General features: G+C 45.5%; 1 protein-coding gene across 3 annotated transcripts in view; it reads right to left on the bottom strand.

The window, feature by feature from the left end:
- Positions 1-283: 283 nt before the first annotated feature.
- Positions 284-14,364, bottom strand: part of SYK (spleen associated tyrosine kinase) — a 91,240-nt gene continuing 77,159 nt past the window's right edge. For 2 of the 3 annotated variants that reach the window (XM_087444772.1, XM_004428315.3), the window contains 3 exons: positions 8,981-9,121; positions 8,208-8,320; positions 284-2,026 (listed from right to left, as the gene is read on the bottom strand). In XM_087444772.1, the coding sequence (XP_087300898.1) occupies positions 1,954-2,026; positions 8,208-8,320; positions 8,981-9,121 (327 nt within the window). In that variant the 3' untranslated portion in view covers positions 284-1,953. The remainder of the gene's footprint in view (positions 2,027-8,207; positions 8,321-8,980; positions 9,122-14,364) is intronic. The other variant, XM_087444773.1, reaches the window with a different exon arrangement.

Here is a 14,364-nt window from a genome sequence, read left to right on the forward strand (position 1 = left end):
GTATGGCGAGGGCTGTCAGGCTCTCGCTGGGCACATCCCTGCCTGTGCACAGAGGCTCCCGGCCAGCCCGGCCTCACTGACGGCCTTTTCCTTCTGTGTGCGGCAGAAGCTCACAGCCCTGCTCTGAGGGCCGGCACACATCCACTTTTTTAGGACATGGCTGGGGACTCAACGTTTTTTTTTTAAAAAACACGTTGTGCATTTGACAGTGCTGTTTAACACTGTTTATTTGACGGTGTAACTTATCAAATTCTAACAAGGTCCATGAAAATCATCACAAAGCTGATTTTAAATTTTTATTAAAAATCACAGTTTAAAAAAACGTCCAGTGACAAAAGGTAGCTCCTCTGAGACAGATGGAGAACACTGCTTCACCAGTTGAGTGTGTTCTTGGGGTGGCGGGGGGCCTGAACACCCGGCGTCAGCCCTGCCCGCAGAGATCCAGATGGGGTGCGGTCATTGGGCTGCTGTGAATGAGAAGTCACTGTCCAACAAATAAAAACAGGGCTGGTGACAACAAGTGCAGAGGAAGGACACGCTCAAACAAAAAACACACGTCATTATTTTAGCCTCGGATGGGATTACGTTTCTGCTACAGAAACCTTCGGGCCTGCGGGGGGACAAGTGTTTGTGGCATCAGCGGTCAGTTGGCGCTGGCCAGGGCAGTCTGTCTGTGATGTCCTTCTGTTCCTGCTAAACAAGGACCAGAGATGACCCACACGAAGTGAGCCCAGACCCAGGTGGAGACATGGTTAGATCCACCAGAGGGCTAAGTGTCCTAACTTCCAAGGGCCACAGCAAAACTGATATCCACGGGCCCATGGCTGCATAAGGTCAGACCTTACTCAGGGATTAACTAAGACCAGCGGTCTAGAAAGGAACTCTCAGGTCTTGTGTCTTCAACTCAGAGTCACACTCAGGAAGGCCCACTGGTGGTGAGGGTCAGGGTCTGTGGATTTATTAGGAATTCATACTTTCTTTAGAAACTCATCTTTAGACGGCCTTGGCCACCAGGTTGTCCCCCACTATGAATATAGTCGGGGAATTCTGGCCGCATCCTCTCTCTAGGGGAGAGAAAGCGTGGACCACACTAAGGAGACGACAGCCCGCAGCACCCTGTGGTCTGTCCTCAGTCAGACTTGAGATGACAGACATCCCCCCCTTCTGGGTCTCCACGGACAACATAACTACTGGTCTCCATTCAAGTACAGTCTTCAGAGAGTCTGTGGGACAGAGGCTCTCAGGGAAAGCAAGCCAAGCGATTCATTCCAGCAGGCCCCACGTTTCACGGAGGCATGAGTCTTCAGTCTCAGAACACACAGAGCAGAAGCAGAATACAGACTGTTTTTCCTTAAGAGGCTACAACTTAGAAACTGCACTGGTCCAGCTTGATTTTTTTTAAGCCTCGAAGCACTTTTACCGTGGGGAAAGCTTTTCAGCGGCAGGGCACAGTCTTGCGGCCTGTCAGAGCATATTCTGGAGGCCGCCAAGCCCCTTCTCCTCTCCCTTCCTTCCCTCCACTGCAGGCTCATGGGCCAACTGCACCCTCAGGCCACTGAACACCCCCGGATGGATGAGACCCCTCAACACCAGAGGGCGATGCCTCCGGGCTGCTGGGCATTCAAATGCAGCCCAGGAGCCAGAGGACTGGGGAGACAGAAAGGGAATTTGGAAACAGATCCTGAAAGTAACCTGCCATGAAAACCACACAGGCAGGAACACAAAGGAATCCATGGGTCCTTTGACCCTGTTGGCCGTCCATCTGTCTTCCCAGGCTCTTCTGGGACTGTGTGCTCTGGGGAGGGCGTGTTCCAGGACAGGCTTTGGGGAATATAGGCAGGGGCATGTTCCACAGGACAGAGGGTGATGGAGACTCTTAGAATCAATGCACTGGAATCCGTTTCCCTGTGACTGCTCATCTGTTCCACGGCAGCCACAGAAGGCGTGGGAGCCTTAGTTCACCACGTCGTAGTAGTAATTGCGCAGCCGCAGCTCCACCGCCACGAACCCGGGCCTGTTCTCCACCCTGAAAAGGGAAGAGATGCATTATTGTTTGTCACCACGCTTCTGAAAAAGCGCTGATCACAACTGGGGCCTTTCCAGGTCGAGTGCAAAGGCTGTGCCCCCTGGTGGCCTCCTCCGGAGCCCGTGGTTCACAGCGTGTCCCTGCTCGTCTTCACCAGGTGACCAGAAGCCTGTGCAGGAACAGTGTCAGGCCCCCCATCTGCACTCGACAGGATCCCCAGGTGACTCCAGTCCACCCTAAAGATGGAGAGAGTTCGCACTCCACATCGAGATCTACCAACCCCAGGTTCAGAGACCGTCTCCTTGTGATCTAGTAAAACGGAATGTGTCTGAAAATACTTAGCTGAGCAATGTGCTGCAGACACATTAAAGGTTTGACTCATAATCTTTTTTTTTTTTTTTTTTTTTTAAAGATTTTATTTATTCATTTTTTTCCCCCCAAAGCCCCAGTAGATAGTTGTATGCCATAGGTTCACATCCTTCTAGTTGCTGTACGTGGGACTCGGCCTCGCGTTGGACGGAGAAGTGGTGCCTCGGGGCGCGCCCGGGATCCGAACCCGGGCCGCCAGCATCAGAGCGCGCGCACTTAACCGCTAAGCCACGGAGCCGGCCCTGACTCATAATCTTAAGAAAAAAAATATGGACACAATTTAAAGTTTCCCTCCCCACACCCCAATCAGATGGCTCTGGATTTTCCGAACACGTGCTGTTGATATGGGTTCTTATTAAAACTCAAAACTTGGGGCCGGCCGGGTGGTGTAGTGGTTAAATTTGTGCCCTCCGCTTTGGCGGCCCCAGGTTTGCAGGTTCGGATCCCAGGTGCGGACGGACGCACTGCTCATCACAAACTCAAAACTTGTCGGGGCAGAAGCAAAGACGCAGACATTGTCTATCATAAATCTTAACATGGCCTTGCATCTCTGTCACTGTTGGCGGGTGAGCTGATGATGTAAGTAAACGATGGGTGAAAGTTTTTAACAATTTGCAATCTCTAAACAAACTTTTACAGACATCTCTGCTTTCTCTAAAACGGCGTCCTGAACAGGATCAACAAGCAAATATTTCTTAAAACTCTGAGAATCTATCCTCACTTGGAAGTTATTTTTATTTTGCAAGATTTTTGGCTATATTGCAAGTGGATAAAATTGCCCAATAAGTGACACAGAACTTGAGGTTAAACTGTATGAACTGTTCACATTCGGCTTTGACCTACAACAGCTGCAGTTTCATGGATGGAGCACCCAGGGAGCAGGCGCGAGGACCAAGAATCACTCACGATCGTAAGGCCAAAGAGGTTTCTACGGAACCAAATTTTTTTTTTTTTGGTCAAATGGCATCCAAATAAAAGGTTGCACTTACAGCTTTCGAGAGCAAGCAAAAACCAAAATAAAACTGCTTGAAAATATGGGCCATCTGAGGTCACAGCTGGGGACCCGGGCCTCCTGGGGCCTCACTGTGGGGCCGTGTCTCCGGCCACCTGAGGGACAGCCTCATGCTGCTCTTAAACTTTTGCAGCCAAAGAGAACACAACTTCATCATCTTTGCAAAACAAGGTGTCTGCTCCAACCGTGGGGATCCAAATGTACAAAGAGCCCCTTTGAATCTTGCTGTGAGGGTTTCATTCACCTGCCTGCCAAGCACCAAGCAAACTAATGTCGAGAAACAAGAACACGGACTGGGCCTTGGCGAAGTCCCCTGGTCAGGTCTCCTGGGGACTCTCCTTCACGATGGGCGACGCTGCCTCCAGGAAGCCAGGATGATGCTGAGCTTCAGCAGAGGAGGGGGACCAAGCACCCTGGGCAGGCGCCAGCTTCTGCTCCACCCCTGGCCTTCCTGCGTCTGCCTCCCCCAGCCTAGGGTGGTTTTCCAACGCTGGCCCTCTCCACCCAGCGGCCCCCTTCCTCTCCTCTCATTTCCTGCACCCAGGCTCCTCATCCTGCGGTTCTCAGGTGGAACACTACTCCCTAAAGAGGTCAGTATGGACCCCCTAATGGAAGAATGACCCCCCAAAATTCTCTACTCTTGTCCAAGGCTCCCCATGGTTTGCTCCATAGTACCTGTCACAATATGTAATCAGGTATTTATGTGGGGGTTAATTTGTCTCATGTCTGCTAGCAACACCCAGCCCCCCAGCCCAGCCCAGAACTGTAACCTCCACAAGAAAAGTGTCAACTAGTGGTTATCATGGTGCTCAGTACGTGGAGGGCAGTCAATAGAGTGTCAGTGATAAATCTAAGTGTGTATGTCTATGTCTGTCTGTCTAAATATCTATCATCTATCATCTATCCACCCATCCATCCATCCATCCATCATGTACTGATTGATCAATCTATCTTCTATCAATATATCATCTCTCTTGTCATTTATATACCTGTATCTATCTATCTATCTATCTATCTATCTATCTATCTATCTATCTATCTATCTACTTACCTACCCTCTTGGCAAAGGTGGCTGACTGGTTACAATGGAGGAAACAATGAAAAAAGAAAACAGCTTCAAAAAGGTTGGAAAATATACAGTGATCATTTGTCTTCACTTCACTGAATCCACCAGATTCTGGAAGTTCCGTATGCTTCTGTGCCCCAGGCAACTGTTTCATTTCCTTCTGCGGAGAAACTACCACCACACGGGAGGACCTCACGCATATGCACAGCACCCTCCCGGGCCTGTGCCCTCCTTGGTGCTGAGTCGCCATTGGACTTTTCACCTTCTGAGTACATGCTGTAGGAGGCCTTATGTTTTAGCTTGTTGTTTACTGCCTCCCGCCCTCCCCTCACTGGCAGGCTCTCACAGGGCAGGGTCTGGGCCTTGGGTGAGGTTTGCTGACCAGCACCCCAAGCGCTCTGACACAGCAGGCTCAGGTGGTGAGTGCGGCCAAGTGAATGCCTGGGCTCTTAGAGGATGGGGCGCTCGGAGGGAAAGGACTAGGTGCTGGGACAGGCGGGGAGCCGTGGATGGACCTTGCCACAGTGTGGCACACCAATCTCTAAACAGCATTTTGAGCTCCATCCAGATCATTGCCGACTCGGAGAATCCTGAATGGCCCAGAGTTTTCCGGGTTAGGCAGAGGCCCCATTTTTCAGGATGAAGAGTCTCAACTTCTCCTGATTTGCAAGGGCTTTTCCCACAGGCATCTCTAATGACTGGGATGGGATGTGAATTGACTCTGGAACACACTTATGAGTGAAGCCCCTTCCTGTCCCCCTGCTGGTCCCTGTTTTTCTTGGGGCCAGTGTTTCCTTCTCGGCTTTGACGATGACCCCCCACCCCAGGTGACCTCTACAGGTACTGCTCTGAGCATCTTGTTCCCCTTTGCAAAGCGAGAGGGCCAAGGATGATATCTGGCTCCTCAGGCTTCCGTCATTCGCTCTGAAAGTCCCTCCAGGACACGCCCGGAGCTGATGAGAAGGCCGGGGGCACGGAGATGCCGGCTGCCCTGGATGGGCCTCTTCCCTACTGTCTCCGGCAAGTGCCTGGGTTGCCCACCAGCTCCTGGTCATTTGAGGCCTCCTGGTTGGCGTGCCTGGGGAAACATTGTTGTTGTTTTCATCCAACTGCACATCATCTAATTACCAATGTTTAGACAAAGTTTCTGAACATCCTCCATTTCAGGTCACTACCAGAGAAACTGTAACGTTCAGAAATACAGCTTTGTTGGGAAAAAATCCAAGTTTGACAAAGAGTCACCATTTCTAATTTTACGCATGGGCTGTCATCACTATTTCTACTCGACTGATACTTAAACCTGATGGCTGATTCCTGGATATTGACATGGAACTCACCAGAAAGCGTTCCTGTGGTTGGAAGCGATGGGAAAGACACCCCTGCCTATAAGCCTCACTCGGACTATGACTTAAATCTCCAGGTGGAAAAATACAATGGAAAATAACATTTTCTTAAAGAAGAGCACTCTACTTAGCTACGACTCCAGTGAGAACCGAGAACTGTCTTTCCTTCACACTCTCCCCTCGTGGATCATCCCGGTACTAACAGCACTGAGAGCTGTGTGTGTCCATGAGGACGGATGCGCGCAGCAGACCTGGTCCTGGTTCCCTAAGGCACAAGGGCATTCAGCTGGCTCACTGCGCCCCCGAGCCCAGCGGGGGAGAGCCCTGGCTGCACCACCCCGTCCACCATGGTTCTCCCCTAACACCCTATCCCCACCGAGAGCCCCTCCCCTGCCCACCCTCCCGCTCCTCACTGGTAAACACCCCCACAAAGAACAACCGACAGAAATAAACATGTCCATATGAACGTTAAACGCAAAAACACTAACTTTATCTCCCTGCGAGTTCATTTTAATTCCAGGCATTTTCATTTGTTTCAGAATGATTTAAAGTTCATTTTTCCCCAAGAGAGTGAAATCTTCCAAAGGACCGCAAGCAGGAACAGAGAATGCTTCTACTAAATGCTCATAGACTCACCCCCTAGGGCGTGCCCTCCCCAGGGCTGCCCTACTGTGGCTTCCCACTGCTGCTGGGCTCACCTGACCCAGCGTCCTTCTGGGGAAGGAGAGGTCAGTTAGATGAGAGGCCGGGAACGAAATGCACTGAGGAAGATGCCATGAGCTCAGACCTGGCAGTCTATTCTGCTCCCAGACAATCCCCACAGCCCGCCAGTCTCCAAAACCCAGCGGGATGCACGGTGCATGGTGCCCACCAAAAGCCAGGAAAAGCCTGTGCTATTCCCAGTGGCTTTATAAGTCTTTTGTGTTGCCTGGAAAAGCTAACTGACCTGCACTCAATTACGGGATTCCTGGAAAATCTCAGCAGGGGCTTCCCTCATCCCTCCCCCTGCCTTCTGGAGGCGCCATGAAGAGAGACAGCTGGGACCAGACTCAGGCCAGGTGTGCGGTGACTCATACCGAGATCTACACCACCATCTCAGGGGGGCAGTTTGCTTCTGTTTCTTATACACCCCCGTCCCCTTCGTCTCTAGCCTAGACCTTCAATTTCAATGACAGAAATGGCTGGGCCCTGCCTGTCATGGGTTCTAATGATTCTAGTCTGGGCACAGGGAGAATTCAGTCAAGACTTCAAAGAATGGACATCCTGCCCCCTCAAATCTATTACTAGCGTTCCTTTCTTGGGGACACTCTGATATCCCTTAGCACTAATGACTCAGGTGACAGAAGCTCCCCCAAAGGCTCTTCCCTGCATGGTGTCAGCAGCAGCAGACAGGAAACCATCTGCCCTCTCCCTTTGGGGCTGATCCCTGGGCTGCTTCTAGATAATGATGAAGTTCTTTACTTCCACTCCCATTGTGGTGGTGGGTGATGCTCCCCGGGGCGTTGTGGCATCCCAAGTGGCATCTGAAAGCACTTGGAATATCCCTCATCCTTACGATGCTCCTGCAACATCAGCGGTCGTATCTGAGAGCAAACCTGGTCCTCAAAGTAGTAAATCTATGGCAAGTATAGGAGCTCCTCCTGAGAGCCCAGTCTCACATGGTTCCCGAGCCTCGAGGGCTCTACGTGCATGCTTCAGTGCCAGAGGCACAGAGACCTGGGCTCAGGGTTTCCCCTCAATGCACTCACAGGCTGCTGAACCTGGGCAAGGTCAAAGGCCACTTCTCTGAGTCTCAGGTGCGATGCTTCTCTGAGTCCCAGGTATGATGTTTCCCTTGCTGGCTGAGCTGCCCTGAATGTTACCCGCCTACAACATCACGTGTGCTCCACCAGGCAAGACATGTGATGGCACTCAGGGTCAACTCTGAGGGCCACTGTTCCAAAGTCTGAATTGCTTCTCGGGACACACTATCTTAGCCAATCCATCTGTGAGCTGGCCTATATCTGTGGTCACGCCCACTACGAAAGGTGATCAGGAATTAGAAAAGTATAACATACCCCTGCTGAGTACCTCTGCCATCCTCCATCACCAAAAATGGCTCACAGCACCAGAGCAGACTTTTACCAACACCTTTTCCCTTTCACCACCCATCCACCCTGGGCTGGTATTATCTACACTTAAATTTTGATACCTTGGATTATTGTAGCTGTCTAAACTTATTCTTTAGATTAAAGAATGCAAGCTCGTGGTCCAGGAGGCACAATATCTCCCCAATGGTTTGCTTAGAAGGAAGCACATCCTTGATTCATGAAAAGACAGAATTCATGCCTTGTGTGGTGCCCAGCCATTCCAGAGTGTTTGGATAAACCTCAGGAAGTGTTGGGTACTCACTCGTACGTCCAGCACAGCTTCATCAGCTCGTACATCTCTCTCGGACACCCTGCCGGGCACCCCATCCTCTCTCCTTTCTCCAGCATAGCGGAAACTTCACTTCCTTTCATTCCCTAAAACATGCAAAATATGCCTGAACCTTTAAACATAGCCTTCAGCAAAACAAACAACAAATAAATCCCACCCTGCCCCAAAGAAACAAAAGAGTACACGCTGTATGATTTCAATGAGATAAAGTACAAAAACAGGAGCATTTAATCTAGGACGCTAGAAGTCAGACGGGTCACCCCTGGGGGAAGGCTGTGCGTGCAGGGGGAGTGGGGGCTCCTGGGATTCTGCTGTTTCTTCACATGGGGGCTGGAACATGGGCATGTCCTGTTTGTGAGAATTCATCACGCTGTATCCTAGAATTTGTGCACTTTTCCATATGTATATTTTGATGAAAAAATCTAAAAAAATGTAACTGAGCTGCAAATTTGATACTCGAAATAGCCATTATTTCTATTTCAACTCTAATTAATTTGATTGATTTGGGTATTTATATGTGTATGTGCAATATTCATATATGTAATACGCAATGAAGAAAACTACACGCTGTTCAATTAGCATCAAATATTTCTTCCTCAGTTTAGAATAAACTGAGGTCATGTTAACTGCCTCAAAAAGACTCAGTAAGGGTGCCCAGATTTTATGATTTTCAGAGTCCCGTAAAGGTAGTCCAGTGCTTGTCTGTTCTGATGGCCACATTAGGAAATGAAACAGGAGGGGCTCACCCGGTACGGCTTCTGCCCATAGGAAAACGCCTCCCACATCAACACTCCGAAGCTCCAGACGTCACTCTTGCTGGAGAACTTGTAGTAGTTGATGCATTCTGGAGCGTACCACTTCACGGGCCACTTCCCATGGGTCTGCGCCTGGGAGCGAAGCAAATGGAGACGTTCCATTAAGAGCAAAATGGTGCGCACCCATGCTCATAGCAGCACTATTCACAACAGCCAAAAGGTGGAAGCAGCCCAAGTGTCCATGGATGGATGAATGGAGAAACCAAATGGGGTCTATCCATACAATGGAATGTCATTCAGCTTTAAGAAGGAAGGGAATCCTGACACATGCTACAACATGGATGAACCATGAGGTTACCTTTCATTATGCTGAGTGAAATAAGCCAGTCAAGTCACTACAGGACAAGTACCGTATGATTCCACTCATCTGAGGACCAATTCACAGAGACAGAAAGTAGAGAGTGGTGCCAGGAGCTGGTGGAGAGGGAAGAATGGGCAGTAGTTGTTTAATGGGGACAGAGTTTCAGTTTGTGAAGATGAAAGAATTCTGGAGATTGATCGTAAACATGTGGGTGTACTTAACATTACTGAACTGTACGCTTAGCAAACCGTTAAGATGGTAAAATTGATGTTACATGTATTTCACCACAATTTAAAAAAAAGAATAAAATCATGACTCACAAAATGCCCTGTGCATGTGTGCATGTATGTTTTTGGTCTGAATCTTAAAAATATGTATTTAAATCTTAAAATTTTAAGATTTAATTGTATCTTAAAGATTCAGACAGAATTTCTTGTATTTTTTAGCCTTTCTTTTTCACCTCTTCCTTTGGCTGCTGGCAGCTTCACGGAGCTTGTCCTGGCAATGCAAGAGTCAAGCCTGGATATTAGTTCACGGTTATGCTCTAAGAAACACTGGGCTGTCATAAGGACATTTAACCATTTCTGTGTATTTGTCTACACTTATAAGCCAATGCTAATTATTTTGACCTAGACTGTTTGCTAGTATCATTTAAAAAAATGTTTTAAACTTTCTAATTTAAAAAAGCAGTGGTAGTAAAGAGAGCAAATAGTGCCTAGCAAAACCCCATCCTTTGGGGCCTGGGGTTCTGCGCAGGGTGTTCGTCTTGCCACCGCCTGTGAATGTCACTCTAACCGGGGCGGAGGGAGGTGAGCTGCCCTATGGTGGGTCAGGGGCAAATGGGGGACAGCAATCTGAGACCAGAGGTACATGACACTTCCCTAAATGACACACTGATTACACTTCTGTCTCAATCATGTGATGCATTATTTTTAGATTTTGATTTCAAAAGTCATGAATAATATAATCATCTGTGTTATTTCAAGTTTATTCTGAATTTTGAACTGATGAAGAGATAAACCTTTGACAACTAGTAAATATGATAAAAAGTTAGTCTCTTTCCACCACCAACTCCAAATCCCATCCACAGAGACAGCCACATTTCACAGTTTTTCTAGAATCCTTCCAGAAAAATCTGTATAAAAGTATAAATAGGTAATGTATAATTTTGGGGGGCTAATAAAGCTAGGGGCCTACGTTTTTTGCACCTTTTATTTTTCCTACTTACCCACGTGTTGTTGATATATTTCTATGTCAGCACATGCAAACAAAGTCACTTTTAGAAGAGTTAATTGCATGCTTCGTATAATTCTACTGAGACTGATTTAATCAGCCTCCCACTGAGAGGCCATAAAGCCGTGTCCCGATTTTTGCTATTCACATCATGCTAGAATGAACATTATTGGCAGTGCATGTTTGCCCTGTGTGTAGGGTATGTGTAAGGAGATGCTGGATCAAGGCATTTGGTGTACCATCGTGGTGCTGCACAGATGCAGCTATACCATGCACAGATCTCAGAGAGCGAGCTCGTTTGCTTCCATCGCTATCATTTCTCTATAATCTTGTTTAACTCTTTATTCTTTTCCATTTCACTTTGCTTTCTTAAAGTAAACAAGATGTCCTCATCTTGTCAGTACTGTTGAATCTCTTTTTGCTGCTTCTAACATGGCTTTTATTTTTTGTCCAATACGACGATTTGATACACATGTATACTGCAAAATGTTTACAATAATAAGGATAGTTAACACATCTATCACCTGATATAATTACCATTTTGTTGTTGTTGTTATGGTGAGAACATTTAAGATTGACTCTCTTAGCAACTTCCAAGTATACAATACAGTACTGTTAACTATAGTCACCATGCGGTACATGAGGTCCCAAGAACTTACTCATCTTATAACTGGAAGTTTGTACCCTGTGACCACCTTCACTCATTTCTCCCATCAACCTACTCTGTGTTTCGATGAGTTGAGTTTTTTTGGATTCCGCACATGAGATTATAGAGTGTTTGTGTTTTTCTGTCTGACGTTTCACTTAGAGTAATGCCCTTAAGCTACATAGCTTCACCCACGTTGTCGTAAATGGCAGGATTTCCTTCTTTTTTAAAGGTTAAATTATATACATATATGAATATCAAATTTTCTTTAGCCATTCATCCATCAATGGACATTTAGGTTGTTTCCATGTCTTGGCTATTGTGAATAATGCTGCAGTGAACATGAGGGTGCAGATATCTCTAATAGATAGTAATTTCAGTTCCCTCAGATAAATGTCCAGAAGGGGGATTCTTGGATCATGATAGTTCTACTCTTAAGTTTTTGAGGACCCTCTGTACTGTTTTCCATAGTGGCTGTACCAATTTACATCCCCACCAACAGTGCACAAGGGTTCCCTTTTCTCTACATCCTCACCAACACTTGTTATCTCTTGTCTTTTCAATGATAGCCATTTTAGTGTGAGGTGACATCTCATTGTGGCTTTGATTTGCATTTCCCTGATGACTAGTGATGTTGAGCACTTTTACATGTATCTCCTGGCCATTTGTATGTCTTCTTTGGAAAAATGTCTATTCAGGTCCTTTGCCCACTTTTAAATCTGATTGTTTTTTTGCCATCGAGTTGCATGGCTCTTTATGTGTTTTGGATATTTATCCCTTCTCAGATATATGATTTGTAAATATTTTTTCCCCTTCCATAGGCTGCCTTTTCATTCTGTTGATTGTTTCTTTTTCCTTTTTTTTTTTTTTTTTTTTTTAGGAAGATTATCCGTGAGCTAACATCCGTTGCCAATCCTCCTCTTTTTGCTGAGGAAGCTTGGCCCTGGGCTAACATCTGTGACCATCTTCCTCTACTTTATATGGGACGCCGCCACAGCACGGCTTGACAAGCGGTGCGTCGGTCCACACCAGTGATCTGAACCTGCGAACCCCGGGTCGTTACAGCAGAGTGCGTGAACCTATCTGCTATGCCACCAGGCTGGCCCCGATTGTTTCTTTTGCTGTGTGGAAACTTTTCAGTTTGATTTTGGCCCACTTGTTGATTTCTGCTTTGTTGCTTGTGCTTTTGGTGTCATATCCAAAAAAAAAATCATTGCCAAGACCAAAGTCAAGGAGCTTTTTCCATATTTTTTCTTTTAGGAGTTTTATGGTTTCAGGTCTTACATTGAAGTCTTTAATCCATTTTGAGTTAATTTTTGTGAGTGGTAATTAGCTAGGGGTCCAATTTTATTCTTTTGCACATGAATATCCAGTTTTTCCAAGCCCATTTATTGAAGAGACTTTCCTCTCCCTGTTGAATATTCTTGGCTCCATTGTCAAATATTATTTGACCATATATGCGTGGGTTTATTTCTGGGCTCTTGATTCTGTTCCATTGGTTTATGTGTCTATTTTTATGCCAGTACTATACTGTTTTGATTAGTAGAGCTTTGTAATATAGTTTGAAATCAGGAAGTGTGATGCCTCTAGCTTTGTTCTTTCTCAATATTGCTTTGGCTATTTGGGGTGTTTTGTGATTCCATATGAATTTTAGGATTGTTTTTTCTATCTTGTGAAAAGTGCCATTGAAATTCTGATAGGGATTTGCATTGAATCTATAGATGGCTTTGGGTAGTACGGACATTTTAACAATATTAACTCTTCTGATCCATGAACATAGGATATCTTTCCATTTATTTGTGTCTTTCTCAATTTCTTTCATCAATGTCCTGTAGTTTTTCAGTGTATAGATCTTTCACTTCCTTAGTTAAATTTATTCGAAAGTATTTTATTGTTTTGATGCAATTGTAAATAAGATTATTTTCTTTATTTCTTTTTCAAATAGTTCATTGTTACTACATAGAAATGCAACTGATTTGTGTATGGTGATTTTGTACTTTGCTGCTTTACTGAATTCATTGATTAGTTTTAACAGTTTTTGATGGAGTCTTTAGAGTTTTCTATAAGATCAGTCATCTGCAAATAGAGACAATTTTGCTTCAACCTTTTAGGCATGGGTGCCTTTTATTTCTTTTTCTTGCCTAAATGCTCTGGCTAGGACTTCCAGTACTTATGTTGAATGGGAGTGGTGTGAGTGGGCATCCTTGTCTTATTCCTGATCTTACAGGAAAAGTGTTCAACATTTCTCCATTGAGTTTGATGTTAGCTGTGGGCTCGTCATATATGGACTTTATTATGCTGAGGTATATTCCTTCTATACCTATTTTGTTGAGAGTATTTATCATGGAACGATGTTGAATTTTGTCAAGTGCTTTTTCTGCATCTTTTGAGATGACCATATGATTTTTATCTTTCATTCTATTAATGTGGTGTATCACATTGATTGATTCCAGTATGTTGAACCATCCTTGTACCCACTTCATCACGGTTTATGATCCTTTTAATGTGTGGTTGAATTTGGTTTGCTAGTATTTTGTTGAGGATTTTTGCATCTATGTTCATCACAGATGTTGGCTTGTATTTTTCTTTTCTTGTACTATCCTTATCTTGCTTTGGTATCAGGATAATGCCTGTATTGTAAAATGAATTTGAGAGTGTTTCCTTCTCTTCAATTTTTTGGAAGAGTTTGAGGAGGATTGGCGTTAATTCTTTATACGTTTGGCAGAATTCATCTGTGAATTCTGTTATGTCAATTTGGTCTAAAGTATAGTTCAGTTCAAGTCCAATGTTTTCTCATTGATTTTCTGTCTGGATGACCTATCCACTGTTGAAAGTAGGGTATTGAAGATCCCTACTATTACTGTATTGTTGTCTAATTTCCCCCTTCAGATCTGTTAGTATTTGCTTAATATATTTAAGTTCTCCAATGTTGGGTGCATACATACTTATAATTGTTCTATCCTCTTAGTGAATTGACCTCTTTATCAATATGATGACATTCTTTATCTTTTGCTACAGTTTTTGACTTAAACTCTATTTTGTCTGATAGAAATATAGCTACCTCTGCTAATTTTTTGTTTCCATTTGTATGAACTATCTTCCTCTATCCCTTCACTTTGAGTTTATGTGTGACCT

Source organism: Ceratotherium simum, chromosome 20 (genome assembly GCF_057802395.1).
Source record: "Ceratotherium simum simum isolate JZ-2026a chromosome 20, ASM5780239v1, whole genome shotgun sequence".
NCBI classification, from domain to species: Eukaryota; Metazoa; Chordata; class Mammalia; order Perissodactyla; family Rhinocerotidae; genus Ceratotherium; species Ceratotherium simum.